General features: G+C 43.4%; 1 protein-coding gene across 1 annotated transcript in view; it reads right to left on the bottom strand.

Annotated features, from left to right (window-relative positions):
- The window catches only part of abcc12 (ATP-binding cassette, sub-family C (CFTR/MRP), member 12), a 114,198-nt gene that overhangs the window by 60,417 nt on the left and 31,807 nt on the right, over nt 1-21,974 (bottom strand). Inside the window, 8 exon segments of the mRNA XM_031812524.1 lie at nt 152-300; nt 1,991-2,138; nt 8,680-8,853; nt 18,346-18,540; nt 18,542-18,583; nt 20,001-20,148; nt 21,146-21,191; nt 21,194-21,294. Coding sequence (XP_031668384.1) covers nt 152-300; nt 1,991-2,138; nt 8,680-8,853; nt 18,346-18,540; nt 18,542-18,583; nt 20,001-20,148; nt 21,146-21,191; nt 21,194-21,294 — 1,003 coding nt within the window.

Genomic DNA, 21,974 nt, shown 5'->3' with positions numbered 1-21,974 from the left:
GGTATTAGGTCTAGGTATTAGAACCAGGTATTAGGACTAGGTATTAGGACTAGGTATTAGGAATAGGTATTAGGACTAGGTATTAGGTCTAGGTATTAGGACAAGGTATTAGGACTAGGTTCTAGGACTAGGCATTGGGTATACTACTCACTTCCGAGGAGCTTAGAGGCAGGCCCAGCAGGGTGTGGACCACGAAGGTGAGGATGGTTGCCATGGTGGGGATGATGGTTGTGATGGAGGAGTTGATACTCTGGATGTAGCCAGCCATCTCCAGCAGCTGCTTCTCATTCTTCCTGATGTCTGATGGGGAAACACAGGACGGCAGATATGGAATGTGTCCAAAATGGATCCCTATTCCCTTTATATGGCACTATATCCAAACACACTGTATACACTGTACACAACGCTCTAGTAAAGATTTATACCAAATGTTCTAGAACTCTAATAATATACTAGTATGTACAGTGACTCTAGAACTCTAATAATATACTAGTATGTACAGTGACTATAGAACTCTAATAATATACTAGTATGTACAGTGACTATAGAACTCTAATAATATACTAGTATGTACAGTGACTATAGAACTCTAATAATATACTAGTATGTACCGTGACTATAGAACTCTAATGATATACTAGTATGTACAGTGACTCTAGAACTCTAATAATATACTAGTATGTACAGTGACTATAGAACTCTAATAATATACTAGTATGTACAGTGACTATAGAACTCTAATAATATACTAGTATGTACAGTGACTATAGAACTCTAATAATATACTAGTATGTACAGTGACTATAGAACTCTAATGATATAGAACTCTAATAATATACTAGTATATACAGTGACTATAGAACTCTAATAATATACTAGTATATACAGTGACTATAGAACTCTAATGATATACTAGTATATACAGTGACTATAGAACTCTAATGATATACTAGTACGTACAGTGACTATAGAACTCTAATAATATACTAGTATGTACAGTGACTATAGAACTCTAATAATATACTAGTATGTACAGTGACTATAGAACTCTAATAATATACTAGTATGTACAGTGACTATAGAACTCTAATAATATACTAGTATGTACAGTGACTATAGAACTCTAATGATATAGAACTCTAATAATATACTAGTATATACAGTGACTATAGAACTCTAATAATATACTAGTATATACAGTGACTATAGAACTCTAATAATATACTAGTATGTACAGTGACTATAGAACTCTAATGATATACTAGTATGTACAGTGACTATAGAACTCTAATAATATACTAGTATATACAGTGACTATAGAACTCTAATAATATACTAGTATGTACAGTGACTATAGAACTCTAATGATATACTAGTATGTACAGTGACTATAGAACTCTAATAATATACTAGTACGTACAGTGACTATAGAACTCTAATAATATACTAGTATATACAGTGACTCTAGAACTCTAATAATATACTAGTATGTACAGTGACTATAGAACTCTAATAATATACTAGTATGTACAGTGACTATAGAACTCTAATGATATAGAACTCTAATAATATACTAGTATATACAGTGACTATAGAACTCTAATAATATACTAGTATGTACAGTGACTATAGAACTCTAATAATATACTAGTATATACAGTGACTATAGAACTCTAATAATATACTAGTATGTACAGTGACTATAGAACTCTAATAATATACTAGTATATACAGTGACTCTAGAACTCTAATGATATACTAGTATGTACAGTGACTATAGAACTCTAATAATATACTAGTATGTACCGTGACTATAGAACTCTAATGATATACTAGTATGTACAGTGACTCTAGAACTCTAATAATATACTAGTATATACAGTGACTATAGAACTCTAATAATATAGAACTCTAATAATATACTAGTATACCTTCAGTATCCTCTTTAGATACGTTCCTAACACCCTGTGGTGACCCTACTCTTCCTCACCAGTGATTTTCTTCTCGAAGGAGGTTTCCCAGGCATACATCTTGATGAGTTTGATACAGGTGAGAACCTCGTTCATGGTGCGGACACGAGTGTCTGTGACGCTCACTGCTTTCCTCCTGAACACTTGGATCAGTCTGGCCATTAAAAACTACAGACGACACAACGACATACTGGTCAGTCTGGCCCAAGGTAAACTACAGACAACACAACGACATACTGGTCAGTCTGGCCCAAGGTAAACTACAGAAAACACAACGACATACTGGTCAGTCTGGCCCATGGTAAACTACAGACAACACAACAACATGCTGGTCAGTCTGGCCATGAAAAACTACAGAAAACACAACGACATACTGGTCAGTCTGGCCCAAGGTAAACTACAGACAACACAACAACATGCTGGTCAGTCTGGCCATGAAAAACTACAGACGACACAATGACATACTGGTCAGTCTGGCCCAAGGTAAACTACAGAAAACACAACGACATACTGGTCAGTCTGGCCCAAGGTAAACTACAGACAAATCAAATCAAATGTATTTATATAGCCCTTCGTACATCAGCTGATATCTCAAAGTGCTGTACAGAAACCCAGCCTAAAACCCCAAACAGCAAGCAATGCAGGTGTAGAAGCACGGTGGCTAGGAAAAACTCCCTAGAAAGGCCAATACCTAGGAAGAAACCTAGAGAGGAACCATGCTATGTGGGGTGGCCAGTCCTCTTCTGGCTGTGCCGGGTGGAGATTATAACAGAACATGGCCAAGATGTTCAATGTTCATTCAGGGACGGCATGAGAGAGCCCCAGCAAGCCAGTGACTCAGCCCCTGTAATAGGGTTTTTTTATTTATTTTTTATTTTACCTTTAATTTATTGACCTTTGTTTAACTAGGCAAGTCAGTTAAGAACACATTCTTATTTTCAATGACGGCCTGGGAACAGTGGGTTAACTGCCTGTTCAGGGGCAGAACGACAGATTTGTACCTTGTCAGCTCGGGGGTTTGAACTCACAACCTTCCGGTTACTAGTCCAACGCTCTAACCACTAGGCTACCCTGCCGCCCCGGTTAGAGGCAGAGAATCCCAGTGGAAAGAGGGGAACCGGCCAGGCAGAGACAGCAAGGGCGGTTCGTTGCTCCAGAGCCTTTCCGTTCACCTTCCCACTCCTGGGCCAGACTACACTCAATCATATGACCCACTGAAGAGATGAGTCTTCAGTAAAGACTTAAAGGTTGAGACCGAGTTTGCGTCTCTGACATGGGTAGGCAGACCGTTCCATAAAAATGGAGCTCTATAGGAGAAAGCCTTGCCTCCAGCTGTTTGCTTAGAAATTCTAGGGACAATTAGGAGGCCTGCGTCTTGTGACCATAGCGTACGTGTAGGTATGTACGGCAGGACCAAATCAGAGAGATAGGTAGGAGCAAGCCCATGTAATGCTTTGTAGGTTAGCAGTAAAACCTTGAAATCAGCCCTTGCTTTGACAGGAAGCCAGTGTAGAGAGGCTAGCACTGGAGTAATATGATCAAATTTTTTGGTTCTAGTCAGGATTCTAGCAGCCGTATTTAGCACTAACTGAAGTTTATTTAGTGCTTTATCCGGGTAGCCGGAAAATAGAGCATTGCAGTAGTCTAACCTAGAAGTGACAAAAGCATGGATTAATTTTTCTGCATCATTTTTGGACAGAAAGTTTCTGATTTTTGCAATGTTACGTAGATGGAAAAAAGCTGTCCTCGAAATGGTCTTGATATGTTCTTCAAAAGAGAGATCAGGGTCCAGAGTAACGCCGAGGTCCTTCACAGTTTTATTTGAGACGACTGTACAACCATTAAGATTAATTGTCAGATTCAACAGAAGATCTCTTTGTTTCTTGGGACCTAGAACAAGCATCTCTGTTTTGTCCGAGTGTAATAGTAGAAAGTTTGCAGCCATCCACTTCCTTATGTCTGAAACACATGCTTCTAGCGAGGGCAATTTTGGGGCTTCACCATGTTTCATTGAAATGTACAACTGTGTGTCATCCGCATAGCAGTGAAAGTTTACATTATGTTTTCGAATAACATCCCCAAGAGGTAAAATATATAGTGAAAACAATAGTGGTCCTAAAACGGAACCTTGAGGAACACCGAAATTTACAGTTGATTTGTCAGAGGACAAACCATTCACAGAGACAAACTGATATCTTTCCGACAGATAAGATCTAAACCAGGCCAGAACATGTCCGTGTAGACCAATTTGGGTTTCCAATCTCTCCAAAAGAATGTGGTGATCGATGGTATCAAAAGCAGCACTAAGGTCTAGGAGCACAAGGACAGATGCAGAGCCTCGGTCCGATGCCATTAAAATGTCATTTACCACCTTCACAAGTGCCGTCTCAGTGCTATGATGGGGTCTAAAACCAGACTGAAGCATTTCGTATACATTGTTTGTCTTCAGGAAGGCAGTGAGTTGCTGCGCAACAGCCTTCTCTAAAATTTTTGAGAGGAATGGAAGATTCGATATAGGCCGATAGTTTTTTATATTTTCTGGGTCAAGGTTTGGCTTTTTCAAGAGAGGCTTTATTACTGCCACTTTTAGTGAGTTTGGTACACATCCAGTGGATAGAGAGCCGTTTATTATGTTCAACATAGGAGGGCCAAGCACAGGAAGCAGCTCTTTCAGTAGTTTAGTTGGAATAGGGTCCAGTATGCAGCTGAAGGTTTAGAGGCCATGATTATGTTCATCATTGTGTCAAGAGATATAGTACTAAAACACTTGAGCGTCTCTCTTGATCCTAGGTCCTGGCAGAGTTGTGCAGACTCAGGACAACTGAGGTTTGGAGGAATACGCAGGTTTAAAGAGGAGTCCGTAATTTGCTTTCTAATAATCATAATCTTTTCCTCAAAGAAGTTCATGAATTTATCACTGCTAAAGTGAAAGTCATCCTCTCTTGGGGAATGCTGCTTTTTAGTTAGCTTTGCGACAGTATTAAAAAGGAATTTCGGATTGTTCTTATTTTCCTCAATTAAGTTAGAAAAATAGGATGATCGAGCAGCAGTAAGGGCTCTACGGTACTGCACGGTACCGTCCTTCCAAGCTAGTCGGAAGACTTCCAGTTTGGTGTGGCGCCATTTCCGTTCCAATTTTCTGGAAGCTTGCTTCAGAGCTCGGGTATTTTCTGTGTACCAGGGAGCTAGTTTCTTATGAGACATTTTTTTAGTTTTTAGGGGTGCAACTGCATCTAGGGTATTGCGCAAGGTTAAATTGAGATCCTCAGTTAGGTGGTTAACTGATTTTTGTCCTCTGGCGTCCTTGGGTAGGCAGAGGGAGTCTGGAAGGGCATCAAGGAATCTTTGTGTTGTCTGTGAATTTATAGCACGACTTTTGATGTTCCTTGGTTGGGGTCGAAGCAGATTATTTGTTGCAATTGCAAACGTAATAAAATGGTGGTCCGATAGTCCAGGATTATGAGGAAAAACATTAAGATCCACCACATTTATTCCATGGGACAAAACTAGGTCCAGCGTATGACTGTGACAGTGAGTGGGTCCAGAGACATGTTGGACAAAACCCACTGAGTCGATGATGGCTCCGAAAGCCTTTTGGAGTGGGTCTGTGGACTTTTCCATGTGAATATTAAAGTCACCAAAGATTAGAATATTATCTGCTATGACTACAAGGTCCGATAGGAATTCAGGGAACTCAGTGAGAAACGCTGTATATGGCCCAGGAGGCCTGTAAACAGTAGCTATAAAAAGTGATTGAGTAGGCTGCATAGATTTCATGACTAGAAGCTCAAAAGACGAAAATGTCATTTTTATTTTTGTAAATTGAAATTTGCTATCGTAAATGTTAGCAACACCTCCGCCTTTGCGGGATGCACGGGGGATATGGTCACTAGTGTAGCCAGGAGGTGAGGCCTCATTTAAAACAGTAAATTCATCAGGCTTAAGCCATGTTTCAGTCAGGCCAATCACATCAAGATTATGATCAGTGATTAGTTCATTGACTATAATTGCCTTTGAAGTAAGGGATCTAACATTAAGTAGCCCTATTTTGAGATGTGAGGTATCATGATCTCTTTCAGTAATGACAGGAATGGAGGTGGTCTTTATCCTAGTGAGATTGCTAAGGCGAACACCGCCATGTTTAGTTTTGCCCAACCTAGGTCGAGGCACAGACACGGTCTCAATGGTGATAGCTGAGCTGACTACACTGACTGTGCTAATGGCAGACTCCACTATGCTGGCAGGCTGGCTAACAGCCTGCTGCCTGGCCTGCACCCTATTTCATTGTGGAGCTAGAGGAGTTAGAGCCCTGTCTATGTTGGTAGATAAGATGAGAGCACCCCTCCAGCTAGGATGGAGTCCGTCACTCCTCAGCAGGTCAGGCTTGGTCCTGTTTGTGGGTGAGTCCCAGAAAGAGGGCCAATTATCTACAAATTCTAACTTTTGGGAGGGGCAGAAAACAGTTTTCAACCAGCGATTGAGTTGTGAGACTCTGCTGTAGAGCTCATCACTCCCCCTAACTGGGAGGGGGCCAGAGACAATTACTCGATGCCGACACATCTTTCTAGCTGATATGCACGCAGAAGCTATGTTGCGCTTGGTGATTTCTGACTGTTTCATCCTAACATCGTTGGTGCCGACGTGGATAACAATATCTCTATACTCTCTACACTCGCCAGTTTTAGCTTTAGCCAGCACCATCTTCAGATTAGCCTTAACGTCGGTAGCCCTGCCCCCGGGTAAACAGTGTATGATCGCTGGATGATTCGCTTTAAGTCTAATACTGCGGGTAATGGAGTCGCCAATGACTAGAGTTTTCAATTTGTCAGAGCTAATGGTGGGAAGCTTCGGCGTCTCAGACCCCGTAACGGGAAGAGTAGAGACCAGAGAAGAATCGGCCTCTGACTCCGACCCGCTGCTTAATGGGGAAAACCGGTTGAAAGTTTCTGTCGGCTGAATGAGCGACACCGGTTGAGCGTTCCTACAGCATTTCCTTCCAGAAACCGTGAGAAAGTTGTCCGGCTGCGGGGACTGTGCCAGGGGATTTACACTACTATCTGTACTTACTGGTGCCACAGACGCTGTTTCATCCTTTCCTACACTGAAATTACCCTTGCCTAACGATTGCGTCTGAAGCTGGGCTTGCAGCACAGCTATCCTCGCCGTAAGGCGAGTACAGCGGCTGCAATTAGAAGGCATCATGTTAATGTTACTACTTAGCTTCGGCTGTTGGAGGTCCTGACGAATCGTGTCCAGATAAAGCGTCCAGAGTGAAAAGGTTGAGGAAAAAATAAATAAATATATGAACGGTAATTAAAAAGTGAAAACCGTAAAGTTGTCAGGTAGCAAAACAGGTTGGCAACAAAACGCACAGCAACTCGAAAACAAGCCTGCAAGTTGACAACACAATGACATACTGGTCAGTCTGGCCATGAAAAACTACAGACGACACAACGACATACTGGTCAGTCTGGCCCAAGGTAAACTACAGACAACACAACGACATACTGGTCAGTCTGGCCCATGGTAAACTACAGACAACACAATGACATACTGGTCAGTCTGGCCCAAGGTAAACTACAGACAACACGACAAAATACTGGTCAGTCTGGCCCAAGGTGAACTACAGACAACACGACAACATACTGGTCAGTCTGGCCCATGGTAAACTACAGACAACACAACAACATGCTGGTCAGTCTGGCCCATGGTAAACAACAGACAGCAGAATAGCATACTGGTCAGTCAAAGAGACTCCTATGAGGGTGAGGGTTAGTTACTGTATGGGGATGAAGACGAGGTAGACAGAGACTCCTATGAGGGTTAGTTCCTGTATGGAGATGAAGATGAGGTAGACAGAGACTCCTATGAGGGTTAGTACCTGTATGGGGATGAAGATGAGGTAGACAGAGACTCCTATGAGGGTTAGTGCCTGTATGGGGATGAAGATGAGGTAGACATAGACTCCTATGAGGGTTAGTACCTGTATGGGGATGAAGATGAGGTAGACAGAGACTCCTATGAGGGTTAGTACCTGTATGGGGATGAAGATGAGGTAGACAGAGACTCCTATGAGGGTTAGGGTTAGTACCTGTATGGGGATGAAGACGAGGTAGACAGAGACTCCTATGAGGGTTAGTTCCTGTATGGAGATGAAGATGAGGTAGACAGAGACTCCTATGAGGGTTAGTACCTGTATGGGGATGAAGACGAGGTAGACAGTGACTCCTATGAGGGTTAGTACCTGTATGGAGATGAAGATGAGGTAGATAGAGACTCCTATGAGGGTTAGTACCTGTTTGGGGATGAAGATGAGGAAGACAGAGACTCCTATGAGGGTTAGTACCTGTTTGGGGATGAAGATGAGGTAGACAGAGACTCCTATGAGGGTTAGGGTTAGTTCCTGTATGGAGATGAAGATGAGGTAGACAGAGACTCCTATGAGGGTTAGTGCCTGTATGGGGATGAAGATGAGGTAGACAGAGACTCCTATGAGGGTTAGTGCCTGTATGGGGATGAAGATGAGGTAGACAGAGACTCCTATGAGGGTTTGTACCTGTTTGGGGATGAAGATGAGGTAGACAGAGACTCCTATGAGGGTTAGTACCTGTTTGGGGATGAACATGAGGTAGACAGAGACTCCTATGAGGGTTAGTGCCTGTATGGGGATGAAGATGACAGAGACTCCTATGAGGGTGAGGGTTAGTACCTGTATGGGGATGAAGATGAGGTAGACAGAGACTCCTATGAGGGCAGTGTATCCTAGAGTGTAGCAGGCGTAGATTATACAGGCGGTCAGTAGCACAGGGATACACAGCAGGAAGGTACCAAACAGCACAGCCTCAAACATCCTGTAGCCATCACTGGTCAGCACGTTGATCATCTGGAGGGAGGAGAGGGAGGGAGAGAGAGAGGAGGGGGGAGAGAGAAAGGAGAGAGAGAGAGAGAGAGAGAGGGAGAGAGAGTTAGAGAACATACGAGCAGGTGAGAATATAAGCTCCTACATGTTTTAGAGTTAGGAATATGTGGATTTGGCCAGGACATATACAGGATAATACCCTCCACAACACTATGTCACCAGGACATATACAGGATACTACCCTCCACAACACTATGTCATCAGGACATATACAGGATACTACCATCCACAACACTATGTCACCAGGACATATACAGGATACTACCCTCCACAACACTATGTCACCAGGACATATACAGGATAATACCCTCCACAACACTATGTCACCAGGACATATACAGGATAATACCCTCCACAACACTATGTCACCAGGACATATACAGGATAATACCATCCACAACACTATGTCACCAGGACATATACAGGATAATACCATCCACAACACTATGTCACCAGGACATATACAGGATAATACCATCCACAACACTATGTCACCAGGACATATACAGGATAATACCCTCTACAACACTATGTCACCAGGACATATACAGGATAATACCATCCACAACACTATGTCACCAGGACATATACAGGATAATACCATCCACAACACTATGTCACCAGGACATATACAGGATAATACCATCCACAACACTATGTCACCAGGACATATACAGGATAATACCATCCACAACACTATGTCACCAGGACATATACAGGATGCTACCATCCACAACACTATGTCACCAGGACATATACAGGATAATACCATCCACAACACTATGTCACCAGGACATATACAGGATAATACCATCCACAACACTATGTCACCAGGACATATACAGGATAATACCATCCACAACACTATGTCACCAGGACATATACAGGATAATACCATCCACAACACTATGTCACCAGGACATATACAGGATAATACCATCCACAACACTATGTCACCAGGACATATACAGGATAATACCATCCACAACACTATGTCACCAGGACATATACAGGATAATACCATCCACAACACTATGTCACCAGGACATATACAGGATAATACCATCCACAACACTATGTCACCAGGACATATACAGGATAATACCATCCACAACATAACCCTCACTATGTCACCAGGACATATACAGGATAATACCATCCACAACATAACCCTCACTATGTCACCAGGACATATACAGGATACTACCCTCTACAACACTATGTCACCAGGACATATACAGGATACTACCATCCACAACATAACCCTCACTATGTCACCAGGACATATACAGGATACTACCCTCTACAACACTATGTCACCAGGACATATACAGGATACTACCATCCACAACATAACCCTCACTATGTCACCAGGACATATACAGGATACTACCCTCTACAACACTATGTCACCAGGACATATACAGGATACTACCATCCACAACATAACCCTCACTATGTCACCAGGACATATACAGGATACTACCCTCTACAACACTATGTCACCAGGACATATACAGGATACTACCCTCTACAACACTATGTCACCAGGACATATACAGGATACTACCATCTACAACACTATGTCACCAGGACATATACAGGATAATACCATCCACAACACTATGTCACCAGGACATATACAGGATAATACCATCCACAACACTATGTCACCAGGACATATACAGGATAATACCATCCACAACACTATGTCACCAGGACATATACAGGATAATACCATCCACAACACTATGTCACCAGGACATATACAGGATAATACCATCTACAACAATATGTCACCAGGACATATACAGGATACTACCCTCTACAACACTATGTCACCAGGACATATACAGGATAATACCATCCACAACACTATGTCACCAGGACATATACAGGATAATACCATCCACAACACTATGTCACCAGGACATATACAGGATAATACCATCCACAACACTATGTCACCAGGACATATACAGGATAATACCATCTACAACACTATGTCACCAGGACATATACAGGATAATACCATCTACAACACTATGTCACCAGGACATATACAGGATAATACCATCCACAACACTATGTCACCAGGACATATACAGGATAATACCATCCACAACATAACCCTCACTATGTCACCAGGACATATACAGGATACTACCCTCTACAACACTATGTCACCAGGACATATACAGGATAATACCATCCACAACATAACCCTCACTATGTCACCAGGACATATACAGGATAATACCATCCACAACACGATGTCACCAGGACATATACAGGATAATACCATCCACAACACTATGTCACCAGGACATATACAGGATAATACCATCCACAACACTATGTCACCAGGACATATACAGGATAATACCATCCACAACACTATGTCACCAGGACATATACAGGATACTACCATCCACAACATAACCCTCACTATGTCACCAGGACATATACAGGATAATACCATCCACAACACTATGTCACCAGGACATATACAGGATAATACCATCCACAACACTATGTCACCAGGACATATACAGGATAATACCATCCACAACACTATGTCACCAGGACATATACAGGATAATACCATCCACAACATAACCCTCACTATGTCACCAGGACATATACAGGATAATACCATCCACAACATAACCCTCACTATGTCACCAGGACATATACAGGATACTACCCTCTACAACACTATGTCACCAGGACATATACAGGATACTACCATCCACAACATAACCCTCACTATGTCACCAGGACATATACAGGATACTACCCTCTACAACACTATGTCACCAGGACATATACAGGATACTACCATCCACAACATAACCCTCACTATGTCACCAGGACATATACAGGATACTACCCTCTACAACACTATGTCACCAGGACATATACAGGATACTACCCTCTACAACACTATGTCACCAGGACATATACAGGATACTACCATCTACAACACTATGTCACCAGGACATATACAGGATAATACCATCCACAACACTATGTCACCAGGACATATACAGGATAATACCATCCACAACACTATGTCACCAGGACATATACAGGATAATACCATCCACAACACTATGTCACCAGGACATATACAGGATAATACCATCCACAACACTATGTCACCAGGACATATACAGGATAATATCATCTACAACACTATGTCACCAGGACATATACAGGATACTACCCTCTACAACACTATGTCACCAGGACATATACAGGATAATACCATCCACAACACTATGTCACCAGGACATATACAGGATAATACCATGCACAACACTATGTCACCAGGACATATACAGGATAATACCATCCAGAACACTATGTCACCAGGACATATACAGGATAATACCATCCACAACACGATGTCACCAGGACATATACAGGATAATACCATCCACAACACTATGTCACCAGGACATATACAGGATAATACCATCCACAACACTATGTCACCAGGACATATACAGGATAATACCATCTACAACACTATGTCACCAGGACATATACAGGATAATACCATCCACAACACTATGTCACCAGGACATATACAGGATAATACCATCCAGAACATAACCCTCACTATGTCACCAGGACATATACAGGATACTACCCTCTACAACACTATGTCACCAGGACATATACAGGATAATACCATCCACAACATAACCCTCACTATGTCACCAGGACATATACAGGATAATACCATCCACAACACTATGTCACCAGGACATATACAGGATAATACCATCCACAACACTATGTCACCAGGACATATACAGGATAATACCATCCACAACACTATGTCACCAGGACATATACAGGATAATACCATCCACAACACTATGTCACCAGGACATATACAGGATAATACCATCCACAACACTATGTCACCAGGACATATACAGGATAATATCATCTACAACACTATGTCACCAGGACATATACAGGATACTACCCTCTACAACACTATGTCACCAGGACATATACAGGATAATACCATCCACAACACTATGTCACCAGGACATATACAGGATAATACCATGCACAACACTATGTCACCAGGACATATACAGGATAATACCATCCACAACACTATGTCACCAGGACATATACAGGATAATACCATCCACAACACTATGTCACCAGGACATATACAGGATAATACCATCCACAACACTATGTCACCAGGACATATACAGGATAATACCATCCACAACACTATGTCACCAGGACATATACAGGATAATACCATCTACAACACTATGTCACCAGGACATATACAGGATAATACCATCCACAACACTATGTCACCAGGACATATACAGGATAATACCATCCAGAACATAACCCTCACTATGTCACCAGGACATATACAGGATACTACCCTCTACAACACTATGTCACCAGGACATATACAGGATAATACCATCCACAACATAACCCTCACTATGTCACCAGGACATATACAGGATAATACCATCCACAACACTATGTCACCAGGACATATACAGGATATACCATCCACAACACTAATGTCACCAGGACATATACAGGATAATACCATCCACAACACTATGTCACCAGGACATATACAGGATAATACCATCCACAACACTATGTCACCAGGACATATACAGGATAATACCATCCACAACATAACCCTCACTATGTCACCAGGACATATACAGGATAATACCATCCACAACACTATGTCACCAGGACATATACAGGATAATACCATCCACAACACTATGTCACCAGGACATATACAGGGTAATACCCTCCACAACACTATGTCACCAGGACATATACAGGATAATACCATCCACAACACTATGTCACCAGGACATATACAGGATAATACCATCCACAACACTATGTCACCAGGACATATACAGGATAATACCATCTACAACACTATGTCACCAGGACATATACAGGATAATACCATCCACAACACTATGTCACCAGGACATATACAGGATAATATCATCTACAACACTATGTCACCAGGACATATACAGGATACTACCCTCTACAACACTATGTCACCAGGACATATACAGGATAATACCATCCACAACATAACCCTCACTATGTCACCAGGACATATACAGGATAATACCATCCACAACACTATGTCACCAGGACATATACAGGATAATACCATCCACAACACTATGTCACCAGGACATATACAGGATAATACCATCCACAACACTATGTCACCAGGACATATACAGGATAATACCATCCACAACACTATGTCACCAGGACATATACAGGATAATACCATCCACAACACTATGTCACCAGGACATATACAGGATAATATCATCTACAACACTATGTCACCAGGACATATACAGGATACTACCCTCTACAACACTATGTCACCAGGACATATACAGGATAATACCATCCACAACACTATGTCACCAGGACATATACAGGATAATACCATGCACAACACTATGTCACCAGGACATATACAGGATAATACCATCCACAACACTATGTCACCAGGACATATACAGGATAATACCATCCACAACACTATGTCACCAGGACATATACAGGATAATACCATCCACAACACTATGTCACCAGGACATATACAGGATACTACCCTCCACAACACTATGTCACCAGGACATATACAGGATAATACCATCCACAACACTATGTCACCAGGACATATACAGGATAATACCATCAAAAACATAACCCTCACTATGTCACCAGGACATATACAGGATAATACCATCCACAACACTATGTCACCAGGACATATACAGGATAATACCATCCACAACATAACCCTCACTATGTCACCAGGACATATACAGGATAATACCATCCACAACATAACCCTCACTATGTCACCAGGACATATACAGGATACTACCCTCTACAACACTATGTCACCAGGACATATACAGGATAATACCATCCACAACACTATGTCACCAGGACATATACAGGATAATACCATCCACAACACTATGTCACCAGGACATATACAGGATAATACCATCCACAACACTATGTCACCAGGACATATACAGGATAATACCATCCACAACACTATGTCACCAGGACATATACAGGATAATACCATCCACAACACTATGTCACCAGGACATATACAGGATAATACCATCCACAACACTATGTCACCAGGACATATACAGGATACTACCCTCCACAACACTATGTCACCAGGACATATACAGGATAATACCATCCACAACACTATGTCACCAGGACATATACAGGATAATACCATCAAAAACATAACCCTCACTATGTCACCAGGACATATACAGGATAATACCATCCACAACACTATGTCACCAGGACATATACAGGATAATACCATCCACAACATAACCCTCACTATGTCACCAGGACATATACAGGATAATACCATCCACAACATAACCCTCACTATGTCACCAGGACATATACAGGATACTACCCTCTACAACACTATGTCACCAGGACATATACAGGATAATACCATCCACAACACTATGTCACCAGGACATATACAGGATAATACCATCCACAACACTATGCCACCAGGACATATACAGGATAATACCATCCACAACACTATGTCACCAGGACATATACAGGATAATACCATCCACAACATAACCCTCACTATGTCACCAGGACATATACAGGATAATACCATCCACAACATAACCCTCACTATGTCACCAGGACATATACAGGATAATACCATCCACAACATAACCCTCACTATGTCACCAGGACATATACAGGATAATACCATCCACAACATAACCCTCACTATGTCACCAGGACATATACAGGATAATACCATCCACAACATAACCCTCACTATGTCACCAGGACATATACAGGATAATACCATCCACAACATAACCCTCACTATGTCACCAGGACATATACTGGATAATACCATCCACAACATAACCCTCACTATGTCACCAGGACATATACAGGATAATACCATCCACAACATAACCCTCACTATGTCACCAGGACATATACAGGATACTACCCTCTACAACACTATGTCACCAGGACATATACAGGATACTACCCTCTACAACACTATGTCACCAGGACATATACAGGATACTACCCTCTACAACACTATGTCACCAGGACATATACAGGATAATACCATCCACAACATAACCCTCACTATGTCACCAGGACATATACAGGATAATACCATCCACAACATAACCCTCACTATGTCACCAGGACATATACAGGATAATACCATCCACAACATAACCCTCACTATGTCACCAGGACATATACAGGATACTACCCTCTACAACACTACGTCACCAGGACATATACAGGATACTACCCTCTACAACACAATGTCACCAGGACATATACAGGATACTACCTTTCCACAACACTATGTCACCAGGACGTATACAGGATACTACCCTCTACAACACTATGTCACCAGGACATATACAGGATACTACCCTCTACAACACTATGTCACCAGGACATATACAGGATACTACCCTCTACAACACTATGTCACCAGGACATATACAGGATACTACCCTCCACAACACTATGTCACCAGGACATATACAGGATACTACCCTCTACAACACTATGTCACCAGGACATATACAGGATACTACCCTCTACAACACTATGTCACCAGGACATATACAGGATGCTACCCTCACCCCAACGCTCTAACTACTAGTCTACCTGTTGGTTACTAGTCAAACACTCTAACCACTAGGCTACCTGCTGGTTACTAGTCCAACACTCTAACCACTAGGCTACCTGCTGGTTACTAGTCCAACACTCTAACCACTAGGCTACCTGCTGGTTACTAGTCCAACACTCTAACCACTAGGCTACCTGCTGGTTACTAGTCCAACACTCTAACCACTAGACTACCTGCCGTCCCTCCACTCTAACCGCTAGGCTACCTGCCGCCCCTCCACTCTAACCGCTAGGCTACCTACCGCCACTCCACTCTAACCACTAGACTACCTGCCATCCCTCCACTCTAACCACTAGGCTACCTGCCTCCCCTCCTCTCTAACCACTAGGCAACCTGCCTCCCCTCCACTCTAACCACTAGACTACCTGCCACCCCTCCACTCTAACCACTAGGCTACCTGCCGTCCCTCCACTCTAACCACTAGGCTACCTGCCGCCCCTCCACTCTAACCACTAGGCTGCCTGCCTCCTCTCCTCTCTAACCACTAGTCTACATGCCTCCCCTCCACTCTAACCACTAGTCTTCCTGCCTCCCCTCCACTCTAACCACTAGTCTAACTGCCGCCCCTCCACTCTAACCACTAGGCTACCTGCCTCCCCTCCACTCTAACCACTAGACTACCTGCCGCCCCTCCACTCTAACCACTAGTCTACCTGCCGCCCCTACACTCCTCTCTAACCACTAGACTACCTGCCGCCCCTCCACTCTAACCACTAGTCTACCTGCCGCCCCTACACTCCACTCTAACCACTAGTCTACCTGCCGCCCCTACACTCCACTCTAACCACTAGACTACCTGCCGCCCCTCCCCTCCACTCTAACCACTAGGCTACCTGCCGCCCCTCCACTCTAACCACTAGACTACCTGCCTCCCCTCCACTCTAACCACTAGACTACCTGCCGCCCCCTCCACTCTAACCACTAGTCTACCTGCCGCCCCTCCACTCTAACCACTAGGCTACCCTGCCGCCCCTCCACTCTAACCACTAGTCTACCCTGCCGCCCCTCCACTCTAACCACTAGTCTACCTGCCTCCCCTCCACTCTAACCACTAGTCTACCTGCCGTCCCTCCACTCTAACCACTAGTCTACCTGCTGTCCCTCCACTCTAACCACTAGACTACCTGCCACCCCTCCACTCTAACCACTAGTCTACCTGCCGCCCCTCCTCTCTAACTACTAGGCTACCTGCCGCCCCTCCACTCTAACCACTAGTCTACCTGCCGCCCCTCCACTCTAACCACTAGTCTACCTGCCACCCCTCCACCACTCCACTCTAACCACTAGACTACCTGCCAGCCCTACCCTCCACTCTAACCACTAGGCTACCTGCCGCCCCTCCACTCTAACCACTAGTCTACCCTGCCGCCCCACAGTACTGAACCCACAGGAAGGAAAACAGAACAGGAGAACATTATAATGGTATCTGTGTGACTGTACCCCTCCACTCTAACCACTAGTCTACCTGCCTCCCCTCCACTCTAACCACTAGTCTACCTGCCACCCCTCCACTCTAACCACCGGCCTACCTGCCGCCCCTCCACTCTAACCACTAGTCTACCCTGCCGCCCCACAGTACTGAACCCACAGGAAGGAAAACAGAACAGGAGAGCATTATAATGGTGTCTGTGTGACTGTACCTCTCCCACAGAGAGGTTGCTGACGGATCTGAGAGAGATGATCTTCTGGAAGGCGACGACAGAGAAGGCACTCTTCACCCTGATGGCCGTCCTCAGGTTAACAGCCCACAGTAGAGAGGCAAAGAAGGCTTTAGAGAACTCTGAGATGAACAGAGCCACACACAGACCCACACCGTGGAGCAGAGTAGACGTCCCAGGGTTTTTCTGCATAGTTCAGGATCTCATACACCAGAACCGCCTGGAACACACACACACACACACACACACACACACACACACACACACACACACACCACACACACACACACACACACACACACACACACACACACATACACACACACACACACACACACACACACACGCATACAAACACACACACAAACACACACACATACAAACACACACACAAACACACATACAAACACACACACACACACACACACATACAAACACACACAAACACACATACAAACCCACACACACACACATACAAACACACACACACATACAAACACACACACACATACAAACACACACACATACAAACACACACACATACAAACACACACACATACAAACACACCACACACACACACACACACACACAAACACACATACAACACACATACAAACACACACACACACACACACACACAAACACACACAAACCCACACACACACACACACACATACAAACACACACACACACACACACACATACAAACACACACACACACACATACAAACACACACACACACACACACATACAAACACACACACACACACACACACATACAAACACACACACACACACATACAAACACACACATACACACACACATACAAACACATACAAACACACACATACACACACACATACAAACACACACACATAGAAACACACACACACACACACACACACACACACATACAAACACACACACACACACATACAAACACACACACATACAAGCACACACACACACACACACACACACATACAAACACACACACACACACACACACATACAAACACACATACACACAAACACACACACATACAAACACACACACACATACAAACACACACACACACACACACACACACACATACAAACACACACACATAGAAACACACACACACACATACAAACACACACACACACACATACAAACACACACATACAAACACACACACATACAAGCACACACACACACACACACACACACATACAAACACACACACACACACACACACATACAAACACACATACACACAAACACACACACATACAAACACACACACACATACAAACACACACACACACACACACACACACACATACAAACACACACACATAGAAACACACACACACACATACAAACACACACACACACACACATACAAACACACACACACACACACACACACATACAAACACACACACACACACACATACAAACACACACACACACACACACACACACACACACATACAAACACACACACACACACATACAAACACACACACACACACACATACAAACACACACACAAACATACACAGAAACAGATGTTGTTTTTTAAACATCCAATTATGTGTTAAATGAATCATCTATGCAAGAAATGAATTAATTTGAAATCACAGACCGGTCCGATAAACACAGAGAGCGCGAAGAGGATGGCGACGAGGAAGGCCACCAGTGATCGGGTCCTTTGGAAGCGCATGAAGACTCCACCTAAAGAAGCTTTCTCTAGTCCCACCTTAGCAACCTCTTCCTCCCAAAGCCTCTCAAACCTACAGAGGAAGAAGAGGTCATCAAAGGCTGTCCTTTTTCTGTCACAGAGCTCAACCAAACACGCCGTCGCCAAGCACAGGGTGACAGGGGGTCAACCAAACATGCCGTCGCCAAGCACAGGGTGACAGGGGTCAACCAAACACGCCGTCGCCAAGCACAGGGTGACAGGGGGTCAACCAAACACGCCGTTGCCAAGCACAGGGTGACAGGGGGTCAAACTAACAGGGTGACAGTGGGACAAATAAACAACCAGGGTGACAGGGGGTCAAACAAACAGGGTGACAGGGGGCCAAATAAACAAACATTTAATTATAATTTTAAAATTAATATTTAAATAGTTTTACTTCCCCATTTATGGGCAAATGTGATGTGCTACATGTTTATGATGAGTAACCCTGACGATGTGACTAAACTCTCACAGATAACGCCTTTACCTCAGTGGGCTAACCCCGTCTGAAACCTGAAGAGTTGACTAAACTCTCACAGACAACACCTTTACCTCAGTGGGCTAACCCCGTCTGAAACCTGATGATGTGACTAAACTCTCACAGACAACACCTTTACCTCAGTGGGCTAACCCCGTCTGAAACCTGAAGAGTTGACTAAACTCTCACAGACAACACCTTTACCTCAGTGGGCTAACACGATTCAAAACCCGGTTGGTTATAGATTCATGGTGCGAGTCCCACATTCACAATGAGTCCCACCTCTTCCCATTAACAGACAATGCCTAGGCATTAGCTCAGTGGTCTAACTAGGGTTAACATAATGAGTCCCACCTCTTCCCATTGACAGACAATGCCTAGGCATTAGCTCAGTGGGCTAACTCGGGTTAACATAATGAGTCCCACCTCTTCCCATTGACAGACAATGCCTAAGGCAATTAGCTCAGTGGTCTAACTAGGGTTAACATAATGAGTCCACCTCTTCCCATTGACAGACAATGCCTAGGCATTAGCTCAGTGGGCTAACTCGGGTTAACATAATGAGTCCCACCTCTTCCCATTGGTTTCTGCCCCATCATGAGAAGACAGAGACAGGGAGCATCTTGTCCAGTCGGTTCCCTGAACAGGCTCCACATCATGGGAGTCATCCAGGCAAACGAGGTGAAGGAGAAGAAGCCCGCATCGTCCATGGGGTTGGACCTGGACCAGAGACAGACAAACAGGGTGCAACAACAATTATACACACTGTTCTATGAAAAGATACATCCATAGAGTTTATTATGGGTTAGGGTATTATGGGTAGGGTTATTGGGTTATGGGTATAATGGGTTATAGGGGATTATGGGTAGGGGGGTATTATGGGTTAGGGTTATTATGGGTTAGGAGTATTATGGGTTAGGGGTTAGGAGTATTATGGGTTAGGGTTATTATGGGTTAGGGTTATTATGGGTTAGGGGTATTATGGGTTAGGAGTATTATGGGTTAGGGTTATTATGGTTAGGGTATTATGGGTTAGGGTTATTATGGGTTAGGGGTATTATGGGTTAGGGGTTATGGTTAGGGTATTATGGGTTAGGGTTATTATGGGTTAGGGTATTATGGGTTAGGGTATTATGGGTCAGGGTTAGGGGTATTATGGTTAGGGTTTAGGGTTATGGGTTAGGGTTTAGGGTTATGGGTTAGGGGTTAGGGTTATGGGTTAGGGGTTAGGGTTATGGGTTAGGGGTATTATGGGTTAGGGTTATTATGGGTTAGGGTTATTATGGTTAGGGGTATTATGGGTTAGGGGTATTATGGGTTAGGGTTATTATGGTTAGGGGTATTATGGGTTAGGGGTTAGGGGTATTATGGTTTAGGGGTATTATGGGTTAGGGGTATTA

This window comes from Oncorhynchus kisutch, unplaced genomic scaffold (assembly GCF_002021735.2).
Source record: "Oncorhynchus kisutch isolate 150728-3 unplaced genomic scaffold, Okis_V2 Okis03b-Okis08b_hom, whole genome shotgun sequence".
In the NCBI taxonomy this organism is placed as follows: domain Eukaryota; kingdom Metazoa; phylum Chordata; class Actinopteri; order Salmoniformes; family Salmonidae; genus Oncorhynchus; species Oncorhynchus kisutch.
This window is presented reverse-complemented; position numbering and strand designations above follow the sequence as displayed.